We start from the raw sequence: 15,063 nt of genomic DNA, 5'->3' as shown, positions 1-15,063 counted from the left end.
CGTTCCTCATACGAGCGCTTACGTAACATCCTTCCGCACAACTTCCGCCCCCAGCGGGCGTCGCGCAGTGACGTTTATTTCGTGCGACCGTTCCTGCGCTCGGTTTCGTGTCGGGCCCAGAGATACCGCCGCGTATTAGGGATTTATTGTTACTGTTTTGTTGAGAGGGTCTTTTTGTTTTTGTAAGAAGAGGAGACATGGCGCAGTACAAGGGAGCCGCCAGCGAGGCCGGGAGAGCCATGCAGCTGATGAAAAGGCGAGAGAAGGAAAGGGAACAGCTGGAGCAGCTCAAACAGAAAATTGCCGAGGTGCGTGATGGAACCGCGGTTCTGCGTGGTACCGTACGCGAGAAAACACCGCACGCAGAGCAAGTCCACAGCCCGGGTTTTATCAAATGCTTAGAAGGCGTGGAGTTACCGAGCTTCGGTGAGAGGCTCGGATCCATTGCGAAGGCGAACAATTGTGTCCCCTGAGAAAAAGTTCCCCGTCCTCCGGACAGGGTCCCCAGTGTATGGAACCAGGAGCCGACTCGCTATATTTGGTCATACGATACTGGCCTGTCAGTCCCTTTATAGTGCAGTTTAGCACAGGTGCATCGACACACAGTGATACAGACAGGAGATGTCACGGGGTCCCTGAAAATTAATGTGGAACCGCAGGTTCATAATAATCTGCCGGACAGAAGCAGTAACGGTTGATGTACTACTGATCGTGGGATGTCTGGTACAGTGACACTCAGTCCCCGGAAGCGCCGTTATCTTCTTGTTTCTGTTCAACGCTTAATGGTCAATTACACCGTTAACCTTATTTATTTTGACGTATTTAAGGTTTTGTTTTATCGAAATAAACTTTATTTCACGATACACATCTCACAATAAGTACAAACTCGCGCAAAGTCATGCAATCTCTGCTCTGTTACAACTGTTCTAAGAAAGGTGATTGTCCTTTATCAATCAGTCAGGGCGGGTGGATGTTGGGGCTGAATTTGTACAATGAAAGAGTCCCTCCAAGTCCCTCGAGAGCCATTTGTTTATTTTTAAGCAAGGGCAGTAACTTTTGAGTTCATTCATCTGTTGTGGAATTGTTTGAATACAGATGTTTATTTTAGCAGTTACTTATCCGAATATGCCTTGAACTTACATGACATGCCTTTAAACAAAAATTACAATTAGCTTTTAATTAACCTTAACTTTAATAGTGGTGTTTTTCAGGGTTTTAGCGGGCTGTAGTCAGGTGTTATAGGTAGCATGTACTTACTCTGAATTCAGGTAACTCTCAGTTCAGTTATTGAAATAAGGTTGTTTAGAGTTCAGGATGTAATGAAACCAGAAGACATGGCTGCCCTCCAGGTAGAATCAGTGGTCTACACCTGTGCTGTGAGCTTCAAGAGCTGTGTTTATCAGAAGGGGTGCTCTGTGAAGGTTGCTCAGTGGCGACAGGGTCCTTGGTGCATCATGAAGCTGGTGTCAAGAGTTTTGCTAACCTGTGCTGACGGCCAGCCTGCTTGTCTTCTAGGAGAACATGGTGAAGTCCAACATCGACAAGAAGTTCTCTGCGCATTATGACGCCGTGGAGGCAGAGCTGAAGTCCAGCACCGTGGGTAGGTACAGTGCGGAAAGGAACAGAGGGAGTTTTGATACCACAGGTTTCAGTTCCTCAGGAGTTGAGGCTCAGTAGTTGCTCTTGACAGCAGTCCTGAGGTTTCAGAGTTCTTCAGTCTCCCTTGCAGCCTGCAGTCAGTCTGCACCCCCGTGGTTTCAACACCCCCTCTGTAACATGAATCTAGTGAAACCTAAAATGTGCACTTGCTGATACAGGTACTGCATTGTGGTGTAAAGCAGTTTGATAATGAAACCAATGTTTTGTTGTTTAACTTTTTCTTTTCTGTCTGTTCCCTATGACTACCTCAGTGAGTGTCTTGGGTCCCTGTGCTCAGGTTGAGAGCCTTTGTGTCAGTCTTGTAGCTGAGAGAAGAAAGAGTGCTGCTATTTATGAACAGGGCCTGGCCAGTGTGTACTTCCAGTTTTCCTGGAAGGCTGGGTTTGATGTTTGTGCTGCCTTGCTGTGTGTGTTGGTGTTTTCTGTATTCAGGCCTGATGCTGTTCTAGGTGTTAAGTGCTGAGGCCAGGTACGACTGCGCCACTGACTTAGAGAGCAGGTCATGTCACCACTGCACCACTATTATCCCTTTTATTGTTGTGCATTGATGTTTTCAATGAACACACAACCGCAGAAAGCAGCAGTGTTGCGATCTCTCTCTGTTTTGTCATGGATGATTGCTTGGATGTTAATGTCTACAGCAAAGCAGCGAAAAGGTGGCGCTTGTATAACTGTGCTTCTTCCGGTGTCCTGGGCAGGTCTGGTGACCCTCAATGACATGAAGGCCAAGCAGGAGGCTCTGGTGAAGGAGAGGGAGAAGCAGCTGGCCAAGAAGGAGCAGTCCAAGGAGCTGCAGCTGTGAGTCTCTGAATGACCAGCTAATAGCTGACCTAAAGGAGCAGGACCGAATATGTTAAACTGTTTTTAAGAATGAGCCTGACAGTACAGAATTTCTACATTTGCTCAGACACAACCAGCTAAATGTAGATAAAGTATCTAGTTATAGCTGTATGAGGCAGGAGAATAGTTTACCTCCCCAGTTCTTTGTACGAAGGGAGTGTGTGAAAGCGTGTGTTTTTCTGCTTGAGTGTACAACCTCACTGTAGTGCGGTGCTGGAGGGGAAGAGGCTGTCTGCCCTCTTGCCACCCTTCTCTCAGTCTGCCCCTGACCCTGCAGGAAACTGGAGAAGCAGAAAGAGAAGAAGAGGAAGGAGGAGCAGAAGAGGAAGATCGCCAGCTTGTCCTTCAACCCTGAGGAAGAGGAGGATGAAGATGCGGAGAACGAGGAAGAGGAGGAGGAGGAAGGTGAGAGTTCACACTAGACACAGCAGAGCCAAACAAACTTCAGTCCTCTTTGCCAGCGTGTTGCACAGCTGTGAATGCAAGGGCATACTTGCGCAGGATGTTAGCGTGCTTAGAAAAGATGGATCCAAAGATCTTCAGCAGCATAGTTGGGCAGCTTGTTCCATACATCCACAACCCTTCGCGTAAAGATGCACCTCGTGATCTCAGTTCCCACTTGGTGTGTGTGTGTGTCTCTCTCCACTGTTGTTGGGTAGGGGTGCCGGTTATGATGTACACTGCAGCCTCAGCGGGTGACACTGATGTGATTTTTACAGAAATCCCGGTTAAGAAGAAGAAACTGGGGAAGAACCCAGACGTGGACACCAGCTTCTTACCGGACAGAGACCGAGAGGTGAGATGCAGCAGATCTCTTCCTGTGGGCCAGAGTGGCCAGTGTGAGCTCGGCCCTCAGCCAAGCGCGCCGCTGAGAACGTGCACCACTGAGGAGAGTGGCAGTTGAGAGTCAAGGGTCTGCTGCCTTTTTTTTTTTGCTAAAGTAGAGTGAAAAGTGATAATGTTTTTGTATGAGAACAGGAGGGACGAGGTGAGCAGCAGTATGTGTTACGTGTCTCATGTGGGGACACCTGCGTGTTTGAAGTCAGTAGTGGGGGGTTAGTAGTTGCTCCGGCCTCTCAGGCTCTTGGTGACCCTTGACCTCCCAGGCACTTGCAAGCATGCGGTGCTGTTGGTGAGGGGTGCGCCTCTCCTGCAGGCGGCGCCCTACAGGTAGGGGGGCTGTGCTGCCCGTGAGGTTTTAAAAGACGAGTGGCGGGAAGGGGGGGGGGGGGTTCGCATTTCCTCGTTCCCTCCTCGGTGTGATCGCAGGGATCAATAACGGGAGGAAAGGCACCATCGTCTCTTCCGAATGGTGTAGAAGCAGAACCCAGAAAAATTGGCAGACCTAAATGTATTGGGAGAAAGTCGTTTGAACCCGTGTGTGGGAGGAAATAGCAGCTGCATTGAAGGGAGCAGGAGAGGGAGGGGGCCCGCTCTGTGGCGCGGGTGGGACCACCGTCGGGTGCTCAGCAGCGCCCCCCAGAGGCCTGACGGTGCCGTGTTTCATTCTCCTCCCGTGCGCAGGAGGAGGAGAACCGTCTGCGGGAGGAGCTGCGACAGGAGTGGGAGCGCAAGCAGGAGAAGATCAAGAGTGAGTGAGCTCCGCAGTCGCCCGAGGTCCCGGCGGGCGCGGCTTTCGGTCGCCGGCGACCGTGAAAGCACAGCCACGGCAAAACGTGGCGCGGCGCGGTAAACCCAGGGAAAACACTGCGGGAAGTTGAACCTTCTTAAGGGTCGCTCCCAGAATGTGCTAAGCATTTGCAGCAGAAACAGTGATGCATTCGCGGCCTTCTCTGTGTGGGTCAGTATGGCCAAAATCAGCACACAGCAGCGCCTGGCAGCATGGCGTCCGTTTAAAAGCAAGCACGCACACACACACACACACACACACACACACACACACACAACTACACTAGGTAGTTAGTTTTTGATCTTACTGTCAGATTGTTTTAAGTTGCAGGCGCGCTTGTGTCAGGAAACGGGCAGGTGGGTAGGGGCGGCCGTCAGAACAGCAGCGACGCTGTGCATGAGTAGAAAGTCGTGCTTTTGGGCGGCGAGGAGAGGCCCGATGAGCCGGGGGCTGAGCAGTGGGCCTGCTGCACAGATGTGAAGTGAGGTTCGCCCCCTCACGGTTACAAGGGCACTGGAAGAAAGGTGTGTCACTGAGCGTGGGTGTGTGGCTTGTGTTGCAGGCGAGGAGATCGAGATCACGTTCAGCTACTGGGATGGCTCAGGACACCGCAGGACTGTGAAGGTGAGGACCGTTAGACCGCTCAGGAGTGGCTGGGAGCTGTGACTGAAAGTAGACTGCTGTGATGCACGGTGACTGCGAAGGGCACCCATCTGTATGACTGCGACAGTGTGACGTGCTGTTCCGTTGTGTCGCTGCCTGTGCAATACTCCCTCTGACTTGGAATGACTGCTCATGTCTTGGGGGTTTGCGTTTCATGTCTATTTCTGTTGTTTTTTAAACCTCTGAAACATTCAACTTAATTTTAAATCTTCTAAGTTCCTGTGTATAATTACTTTTTCAACAAATGTTGTATTTAGCTCTGTTTTGCACTGAATCAACAACGGGGTTTTGCTATAAAATACAATCTAGGAAGTGAAGCACCTGAACATGATGGTCCTGAATGCCTCCTGTCATTTTTTGATGTTCTGGTGGACAAGTAGTCTTTTACTGCAGTGCACTTGCGGTGGGGTGCTGTGGCTGCATGTGAGGTGAATAGAAGCGTATTGCTGGGTAAATTCTGTAGCTGTTGCTTGGGCCTGGGGCAGCAAGTAAGGGGTTGCCTTGATGAAAGTGTGTGCTGGCTGGCAGAGCTGATCCTTGTGTGTGCTGTGCAGATGAAGAAGGGCAACACCATCCAGCAGTTCCTGCAGAAGGCCCTGGAGATCCTGAGGAAGGACTTCAGCGAGCTCAGGTACAGTAGTGGGAGGGGACCAGGAAGGAGAAGCTCGGGGTGTCACTGAGCATCAGCTGTGAGAGGCTTTCTGTGCCACAAGCCTGCAGTTCCTTAGGTGGACATCACTAAGAGGAGAGGCAAATGGCCAGATATGTACTGGGTTATGTCCCTTTTCTAAAATAACTGTCATGTCTGGGTGTTTTTAAGGTTCTTAACTGTATGAGCTGTATTTCCCCCTTGGGGATGAATAAATGTATCGTAATGATGTAGCAAAGATGGATATGATTCACAGTGGCCTGGAGGCTCCTGTAGGATTTGACCTGCTGTAGGCTAGTTAACATGAGAGCAGCTGTCTGTCTGGAGAGGCCTTCTCCAGTCTTCGAAACAGCAAGAGCTCCACTGTGAACATGCTCCCTGTTGCAGGTCTGCTGGTGTGGAGCAGCTCATGTACATCAAGGAAGACCTGATCATCCCACACGTGAGTTTCCCCACCCCCACACCCTGCGCTGAGCCCACTGGGGTCACCTCGCCTCTTTGTCACCTTGTAACTGGAAAAAAACCAATTGTTCTGTTTCATTTCAGCACCACAGCTTTTACGATTTCATTGTGACAAAAGCTAGAGGCAAAAGCGGTGAGTGTTGTTGTCTTCTCTTGTGGTAACCTCACAAAGTACAGCCTTAGACCACAGGGACGGGTTTGTCTCCATCTCTTCAGTCTACATGACCTAAATTAGGAATTTATTCTGCTAACACATTTGATGGACTAACCCTCCCACCTGCTAATGTTAGTCATAAATATCTAATTACTGTATAGTGTGCTTGGAATTATTTCTGATATGAGCAGAGTGGCTTATTTTCAACAGTATTGCTGGCCATGCTTAAATCCAAGGTCTTTCATGAGACTGCTGTATCAATCTCCATGGGAAAAGAAATAGTTAGGTCACAAAACCCGAAGAAACCAGACCCCCATGTGCTAGTGTGAGGAGGAATGAACTTAACCCCCATTTCTCCATAACACGTCTGTTTTCCTTCTGAGCTAGTCTCCAGGTTTGAAAGAATCAGGTGAATAGAAAGATAGCAGTCCATCCCTTCCGGGTTGCTAAACCCATGTCTTTCAAGAAAGGAAGAAAAACCGAAATGCCTTCCCAAGAGCTGCAGGAGCTGGGAAACGAGAGGATTGTCCAGATCTGTCTCAAGACAGCTGCCGATCCCTCTGCTCTGAACAGACTGTAATCTGCTGCCGTGTTTGTCTGCAGGTCCCCTGTTTAACTTCGATGTGCATGAAGACGTCCGGTTGCTGAGCGATGCCACTGTTGAGAAAGATGAGGTGTGTTTCCAGCATTTGACTCTGGCATCAGTAACCCTGTGTTGCAGTGTAACGATGGCTTTCAGAAGCCGCATGATTTAAAATCGACATGTGGCTGTTCTTCACACTGGCCTCTTACTGCCTGTGCTTGGGATGTGTGTGTCTTGGCTGTGGTCCCTTTATTCCTGTCATCTGTGTGTCGGCGTGGCCTTGAGTAAATATCATTTGCTTCTGCACTCTTCAAGACATCGTTTTTCAGGGGTGTTTAACTGGGATTTGAGTGGGAAGAGGCAAAGACGTGGGAGCATCGAGTCCTGATCAAGGTGATGGGGAAAGGTCAGCACTTCCGAGTGCACAAAAGTGGGAGCAGTTCGGAAGAGTTCAGGCATGGACGGCTCTTTGTCAAAGCTGGTTCCCAAGTTCCTGCCGTCCTTCGGGAACAACGCCCAGCTTACAAGGTCTTGTGAGGATAGAGACTGATATTCCCCTCAATCGCGTCGTTGGGAGTCACGCGCAGAAGCTGCATGGAAACGAGCAGATCTGCTGCTTTGCTAGACCAGACCAGACTCTCGTCTTCAGAACTGCTCCCCCCTTTCCCCATTCAGAGTTTTTTTGTTGCACCTCCCTTTCCACACGAGTGCACGTGTCCCCGGAAGTCCCGGTCCTGGTTCTCGGGGGGGCCACGTGCTCATGGCGCCGTCTCCCCCCTTGTGTCCCCCCTCAGTCTCACGCTGGCAAGGTGGTGCTGAGGAGCTGGTACGAGAAGAACAAGCACATCTTCCCCGCCAGCCGCTGGGAGCCCTACGACCCCGAGAAGAAGTGGGACAAGTACACGGTGAGTGCCGCACCCCCTCGCTCTGTCCTCAGGGGTCCCCCCTGCCCGGTCCTCCCGGGAGGAGGCCCAAGATAGCAAAGCATAGCGCCTTTTCCACCCTGCACAGCAGTCGTGAGTCGTGTGCGGGTTGCGCGGATTTCCAGCGTGAGGCCGGCACCGCCCGTCGCTGATCCGCCAGCTCCCGCCGTACCGCGGGCAGGCCCCAGGCCCAGGCCCCAGGCCCAGGCCCCAGGCCCAGCTCCACAGCTGCTGCGCAAGGATCAAGAGGTGTCCGCTCTGGAATTTTCTCTGGAAAGAACCCCTTCTTGTTCTCTTGTATCCCCCTTTCCCCTCTGTGGCCTGAAGCTGAGCAGCAGAGCCCCACAGCGGTGTCTGTCTATTGGGGTTCGCACGTGACCCCGCAGCGGCGCCGAGTCGGGCCAGGGCGCTGTGGCGGTGGGCTGCAGCTCCTTCCTCTTGTGGGGGAGGAATAGAACTTCTCCTCTGTGTCCGTGGAGAAGTAAAGATTGCTGGGTTGTAAAGGTTTTCTTCCTCCCTCTTGTTTTTCAGATCCGGTAAAGGAATCCTGTGTCGGTGCCATCACTCGCGGGTGCACTTTTATGATTTTGTATATAGTTTTAATTTTACTTTCAGCCTGGTGATACTTCTGTTTCTGTTTCAGCCCTTGTAAATATGAATAATAAAAAGCCTTGGTGCTCTCTAACCTCCAGTGTGAAACTGTTTTTAAAGATGGTCACTTATATCAATTAAGAAAATAAAAGGCTCTTTAAAAATCTTTAGTATTTTACTTCACACTATCTTTTATTACCATCAATAGAAATAGTTATGCACATAAGTTATATTATGCCTGTAATAATAAGTTACATTTCAGACCATTTACAGAGCTAGCTCTGTTTTTAGACTAATTGGATTCGAACCTACAACCTTTCAGTTAGAAGTCCAAGCCCCTCAACACTGCCGTCTCCCGAGCGGAGCTGACACTTTATTCAGGTACACTTTGGTTTTAGCAAGTAATATCGCTATCTGTAGAATAGAAGAAAAAATATTCTGAGAAAATTAACTTTATTTGATGTGATTCGTTTGTTTAAATTAAACAAAGGCAGTTCTCCTAACATTCCACATACTCACAAAACTGACATAAAAAAAAAATCAGCACAGCACAATAGAGGCACGAGATTCACTCATGTGTCCACACCTGACATCGCAGGTACCCACAGCCAAGCATGGACTGGCCTGGCCTACAGCTGGGCCCAGAGGAGTGCACTGGACACTCCCAGACTGCACCCGGGCTTTGAAATAACAAGGACATCTGTCTTCTCTTCACTGCCGAAACAGCAGCTTCAGTCGCCCTGCCCGTACTACAGAGGTTAAAAATGAGTTATAATGAGTTAAATGAATTTAATTTTAATCCTCTTATTATCCCAAGAGTTGGTACTACCACCATGTTGTTCACCAGGATCAACAGGATAGATCTGTACTGGATGAGAAAACCAAACTGTTGAACTGCGCTGAATTGACATTTTCACACAGACATGCCTCAACTAATCCACACACCACACACACACGCACAATCACACACACTCTCAAAGACATGCATTGATACGGAGAAAGACAGAAGTGGGTGTGCATTCCAACCGGAGCACCAGTCTATTGGCCCTGAGCTCCACAGTCCCCTGAAGGTCCCAGGCTCCTGCCGGACAAGGGACCAGAACCCCCCTCGCCTCTCTCGCCTGTCCACATCGCATTCTCCCCAGAGCGCCGGGGCTGGGGGTCACTGCAGCTGGTACCGCAGGCACTGCGAGGAGCAGGAACAGCCCAGGGGCCTCCAGGGCCTGCCAACACGCTGCTTGGAGCAGAGCTGGGATAGAAGGACACACACTCCCACTTCTCTCCTCCTCCTCCTCCTCCTCGCTCTCTCATTTCTTCTTCCTGCGCACCACGGTCCAGCCGTCCTCGGCGTCGGGCGGGGAAAGGCTGTCCTGGGCCCTGGGGGGAGTGGGGACCCCGCCTGCTGCCTCCTCACACTCCATCGCCTGGGGGACACAGACAGCAGGGCGCTGAGAGACGCTGCACAGGGGCCAACGATGACAAGAAGACAAAGGGAGAGGTGCCCCCACATACGCATTTTAAATACCGTGCATCTGAGCTGGACTAGTAGGACAACACATTCACACACTTCATTCTGTGGGCCACCTTCATTATCAGACATGGAGTTAATATGCAGCACTCGTTTTGATTTAGTCCACAGCTTCAAGGTAAAACCTAAAACTGAGTTAAATAATGCTCAGGCGGAAACAGGGTTAGAAAGTCCCTTGAACAACACGCCCAGTTTCTGTGCAGGGGCCACCCTGAGCTTCTCAGAGCCAAATGGGTTTAATGGGGGCGAATCATGAGGCTGAAAGCTTCATTTAAACTTGTGAGTCAGAGCATTTAGGATTACCAGTCTAGGGCTTTTTTGTCAAAGAGAGACACTGTGACCCTTCAAAAGTAATGGCTGTTTGAGACTGGCAAGGCAGTAGCAACAGCGCTGTTCAAGAGACAGTGGACACCATGCAATCACTACCTCCGTCTCTCTCTCTTCCTCCTCCTCGTCCTCACTGCTCCCTCTCTCCTGCCCCCCTTCCTCATCAGGGCTGTGGGCGGGGACAGCGGTAACCTTGACTGGCGCGCGGCGCTGTGCCAGCTGGGCAATCCGGTCCCTCACCTCCGCCAGTTGCCCCTGCTGACACTTCCCAAACAGCTCACGCAGTTCTAGCGCCACCTATTGGACATACAGAAGAAAACAATGAGACCCTTAAGGTGACTTAAGATCTGGACAGCCTGATTTCTACAGGTCTCTCTCAATCATCCCTTACCGTTTTCACATCCACTCCAAGAGGACACAGACCCCAGAATGGAAAGTAATAGAATTTATAATTAGCAAACCTATTAATGGGTAAAAGCAATGGGTGAAATGGCAGAGCAAGGAACTGTGGGTTGCTGTTCAGCCCTGCATACTCTGTGCAGCAGCTGGTCTTATGTACAGGAGTGCGTATACCTGTGGCAGACTGCCATCCTCCACCACAGTGTCAAACTCATTGTTCATCAGCTCTGCCAGGAAGTCCTCAACCTCATCCTGCTCCAGGTCAGCTGCACAACACAGAGAACACAGCACACAGTCAGAGGAGAGGCGCTGGACGCAGAGCACACAGTCAGAGGAGAGGCGCTGGACACAGAGCACACAGTCAGAGGAGAAGCGCTGGACACGCACAGAGCACACAGTCAGAGGAGAGGTGCTGGACACGCACAGAGCACACAGTCAGAGGAGAGGCGCTGGACACGCACAGAGCACACAGTCAGAGGAGAGGCACTGGACACAGAGCACACAGTCAGAGGAGAAGCGCTGGACACAGAGCACACGGTCAGAGGAGAAGCGCTGGACACGCACAGAGCACACGGTCAGAGGAGAGGCGCTGGACACGCACAGAGCACACAGTCAGAGGAGAGGCGCTGGACACGCACAGAGCACACAGTCAGAGGAGAGGCGTTGGACACAGAGCACACAGTCAGAGGAGAAGCGCTAGACACGCACAGAGCACACAGTCAGAAGAGAGGTGCTGGACACGCACAGAGCACACAGTCAGAGGAGAGGCACTGGACACGCACAGAGGACACAGTCAGAGGAGAGGCGCTGGACACAGAGCACACAGTCAGAGGAGAGGCGCTGGACACGCACAGAGCACACAGTCAGAGGAGAGGCGCTGGACATGCACAGAGCACACAGTCAGAGGAGAGGCGCTGGACACAGAGCACACAGTCAGAGGAGAGGCGCTGGACACGCACAGAGCACACAGTCAGAGGAGAAGCGCTGGACACGCACAGAGCACACAGTCAGAGGAGAGGCGCTGGACACAGAGCACACAGTCAGAGGAGAAGCGCTGGACAGAGAGCACACAGTCAGAGGAGAAGCGCTGGTCACACAAAATAAAAACCACTCACTGTTGTCATGGAAATACTGCTGCACAGCGTCCACCATCCAATCAGCTTTCTGTCGGCTGTGTGCACCCCCAAATCCATTGTCAACCGCAATCTTAGACAAAGCAGAAGTAAACAGTCGTGACAGAAAGGGGGCTGCAGCAGTATATTAAAATAAATACTGTAGCCCCATCGCCTGGGGGCGGGACTACGGGACTGTTTATAGTGGGACGGGGGCTGGGAGACCGCTCTTCCCTTCACGTAGGTGCAGCGCTGTAACCCCTGTCCCTGTGTGTTTACCGTTCCCCGGCTCTGGTTATTAAATGTGTTGTTCAACCCCATTCCCTGAGTCATACGCCTGCTCCATTCCGTACCGAAGCCCGCGGTCTTTACAATACTTTTAAACTCAGGACTGCTTTTTAAACAGGTTGTGTTACAGTAGACTACAGTAAAAAGACGGTTAAAACATTTTTATAATAGAAAGTTACAGTAAATCAACAGCCAAATTCAATGAAATTTAAATATAATAAAGATTTATACTACAATTCACTGCTGTGTTACAGAATTTCATAGCAAATCGACCCTATTTGTGGTATCGACCGGCCAGACCGTGTTAACTCAAACACGATCATGTGTGAGTGCATTTGTCCTGACACCCCCGTTAATTAAGACTCAAAATACACCTATAGAAACGAGAAAAACTGGTTTTAAGACTGAAAGAAAAACTGTTCTCACTTGCAGCACCGGCCACGTCTCCAAAACAGCACGAACCCCCTCGGCAAAAACTTCATGTGCGGACAGAACGGGCGCAGCCATCTTGAAAACACAGGCATTAGAAGTCGATCGCTTGCATCCGCTTTGCGGCGTTGTAGGAAAACCACTCGATAGAGAAAGCATCGATCGAAAAGGAGACGTGCGTACGTAATTTTAATTTAAACATTAAATAAAAATGTTCTGTTGCTTTCCGCTCTTCTCTTCGCCAATATTCGACAAAGCTTCCGTTTAGGTAAAGACTGAGTACCTTACCAATATAATCAAAAAGGCTGAGGAAAAATCACTAGAATGAAATTTATCCTTCAGACTAACAACCCGATTTCATAGAAATATTAAATATTTAAAACCTGGGATCTTCATTCTCGCGGTTTTCATATGCTCCTTGACCCATAACCAAACAAAAAATAAAACAAGCTTTTATAAGACTTTGTTTTCATGCTATTTCTTTTTAAAGAATTCAGTAGACCCCTGGAAGATGAAGACAACACTACAGTTTGCCCTCCTTGGTACATATGCCTGAGCAGCCGAGAGATCAACCAGTGCTCACAGCACTGAAACACGCCAAGATCCCCACACTGCAACACCCACACTCAAGTCATGTATAGAGACACCTTCTGCACACCCGCTCCTTGACCATTTTCTCCAGAACACATGTGGCGTGGTTGGTGTACCAGTAGGAGGCAGAAGTATAGAATCCAGAGTCCAGATGTGTCCAAACGTTCTGAAAATGTCTCTCAATCAGCCCTCACTGTTCTCACATCCACTGCACCCTGCAACATTCTGAGACCTCAGAAATAAAGTTGGAGAGTTTAGCAAGCTTATTTATAGGTAAAAGAAAAAATACCTCCTGGACAGGACATCTACACTAGTGTCCACTAATGGTGTTGCTTTAGTACTGCTGTCTGAAAAGACCTTGTAAACCTGTAAACACAGTGTCCAGCCCTCCAGGGCCAGGACTGGACAACCCTTGGTGCAGACACACTGACCATCCCTCCAGGACCAGGACTGGACAGCCCTTGGTGCAGACACACTGACCATCCCTCCAGGACCAGGACTGGACAGCCCTGCTGCAGACATACTGACCAGCCAAAAACAAAAGTTGCACAGATCCAGCTTCACTCCTTCAAAGTTTTTAATAGCTCTTACAATGTACATTAGACATGTAGATTATTTTTTACAGATTGCATACTATGAACATTTCTAAAACATTTAATTAAAAAATGTCCAAAGAAAAAACAAACAAACAAACAGATAAGCAACAAATGCATCATTGTCAAATTGAATAAAAAAATTACAATAACTTACAAATTCATTGCTTGTAACCAGCTTGTGTGGGGTGGTAATGGAAGCTGAAATGTGGGGTGCATGATGTGTTTGGTTTGCACACCTACATCATTCACAGAGCATTACAGCTCTATTGCTTTGTACAAAATCCTACAGCGAAGGTGGTTAAGTGGACATTCTGACTGCCCCATGTACAGTAGGATTCCTTACTGCAGTATCCTTCTGTTCATAGTCATACGTGCTACATTGAATGATATTCAGGTGACCTTCGACCTCCTGAAACACATGGCCCGTGCTCTAAGGTAATGGTGATGTCAGAAGGGATGTATGACCATGAGTGACAGCTGGAACAGTGCGTCTTACTGGATTGAACAGGAAATTCTGAATTGTCCTTAGCGCCTTAAGGAAACTATTCACTCAGATGCAGCTAAACAGCAGGAAGTACCACGGCAGCGATGGACATCTTTCAGAACCACAGCCTGACTCAATCGGACAGGGAGGGAACCCCCCTCCAAACGTACCAGGAGTACAGTAGACCAGTACAGCTGTGGAGCTTATACTGACGATCTATACTGCGTGTGCACCGAAAAACAGATTTCAGAGCTTTTTAGCTTGCTTACAGTACATCTTTGCTGAACTACTCCTAAGCTCCAAATCAAACTCCCAGCTTCAGTTTTCCAAAACTGCTTCAACTGTAAAAAAAAAGAAGGAAGAAATGTCTTTTTTCACACCTTTGGCTTTTCTTGGTTGATGTTGCACCCCTTAAAACACACATGACGACTTTCAGGATGCAGGGGAAGCGTGTATTGCTTTTGAGAAGACAAGGTCACCTTGCAAGTATTTGCTCAAAATGCAAACAGGGTCAAGACAACACAAAACACCTTGCAGAACGGCTACAGGTGCAACAACAGTTTTGGGGAATAGCTAAGAATTGTTCACCGCTCAGCCAAGAGCTTTTGGGGTATTCAGACTGCTCAGTGAACTGAAGCATGTTCAGCATGCCCTGACAGGTCCCCCTAGTACATACTGAGCAGTGTTGTCTGGCCCAGTGGTCCCCAACCCTTTGGGGTACAGGGGAAAGTTATTCACCCCCCGATTACTGTGGGAATAACTGGCCTTGGAAAAACAAAATCCTAGAGTCATGCCATCACAGACATATGCAAGGCTGTTACAGCACCCTCAACAGCGACACCAAGTGGCCAGGACGAGAAACTGCAGTATCGCCCATCTGAATCCATTACTGGCTGAACAGAGTCACACTCATCACAGCATCTTGTGGTTTTACTGTAGTAAAAACACAGTAAAATGTAGTACAGAGCAAATCAGACCACTAAAAAGCAAATACAGGTGGCCAGCATGAAGGACCAGGCCCAGGCAGAAATACTGTGAAAAGTTCCCCATATTCAGCTCCTACAGGAGACACCACTGGGAGGGGCAGAAGTGCTAGGGCCAGGGCCACACACACTCAACACCGTGGAACAGATCTGGTGCGGAGAGGACAGCGAG

General features: G+C 49.5%; 2 protein-coding genes across 3 annotated transcripts; one reads left to right on the top strand and one right to left on the bottom strand.

Annotated features, from left to right (window-relative positions):
• The first annotated feature begins 63 nt into the window (after positions 1-63).
• On the top strand, positions 64-8,248 carry fam50a (family with sequence similarity 50 member A). Its single transcript, XM_069184364.1, has 13 exons — positions 64-308; positions 1,516-1,600; positions 2,358-2,457; positions 2,777-2,904; positions 3,219-3,295; positions 4,024-4,090; positions 4,692-4,753; positions 5,347-5,423; positions 5,829-5,883; positions 5,988-6,036; positions 6,661-6,731; positions 7,435-7,545; positions 8,095-8,248. The coding sequence occupies exons 1-13, from the start codon at positions 198-200 to the stop codon at positions 8,101-8,103; spliced, it is 1,002 nt and encodes a 333-aa protein (XP_069040465.1). The 5' UTR covers positions 64-197; the 3' UTR covers positions 8,104-8,248.
• Positions 8,249-8,590: 342 nt separating this feature from the next.
• On the bottom strand, positions 8,591-13,285 carry tsr2 (TSR2 ribosome maturation factor). 2 transcript variants are annotated; one of them, XM_069184338.1, is made up of 6 exons: positions 12,885-13,285; positions 12,235-12,315; positions 11,524-11,614; positions 10,583-10,674; positions 10,109-10,306; positions 8,591-9,578 (listed from the first exon to the last, which is right to left on the bottom strand). In XM_069184338.1, exons 1-6 carry the CDS (start codon positions 12,924-12,926, stop codon positions 9,462-9,464), a joined length of 621 nt encoding a protein of 206 aa, XP_069040439.1. In that variant the 5' UTR covers positions 12,927-13,285; the 3' UTR covers positions 8,591-9,461. The 2 variants fall into 2 exon arrangements, with proteins under 2 accessions (XP_069040439.1, XP_069040434.1); XM_069184333.1 differs by having other exon boundaries at positions 12,235-13,285.
• Between the last annotated feature and the right edge of the window lie 1,778 nt (positions 13,286-15,063).

This window comes from Lepisosteus oculatus, chromosome 2 (assembly GCF_040954835.1).
Source record: "Lepisosteus oculatus isolate fLepOcu1 chromosome 2, fLepOcu1.hap2, whole genome shotgun sequence".
Lineage (NCBI taxonomy): Eukaryota > Metazoa > Chordata > Actinopteri > Semionotiformes > Lepisosteidae > Lepisosteus > Lepisosteus oculatus.
This window is presented reverse-complemented; position numbering and strand designations above follow the sequence as displayed.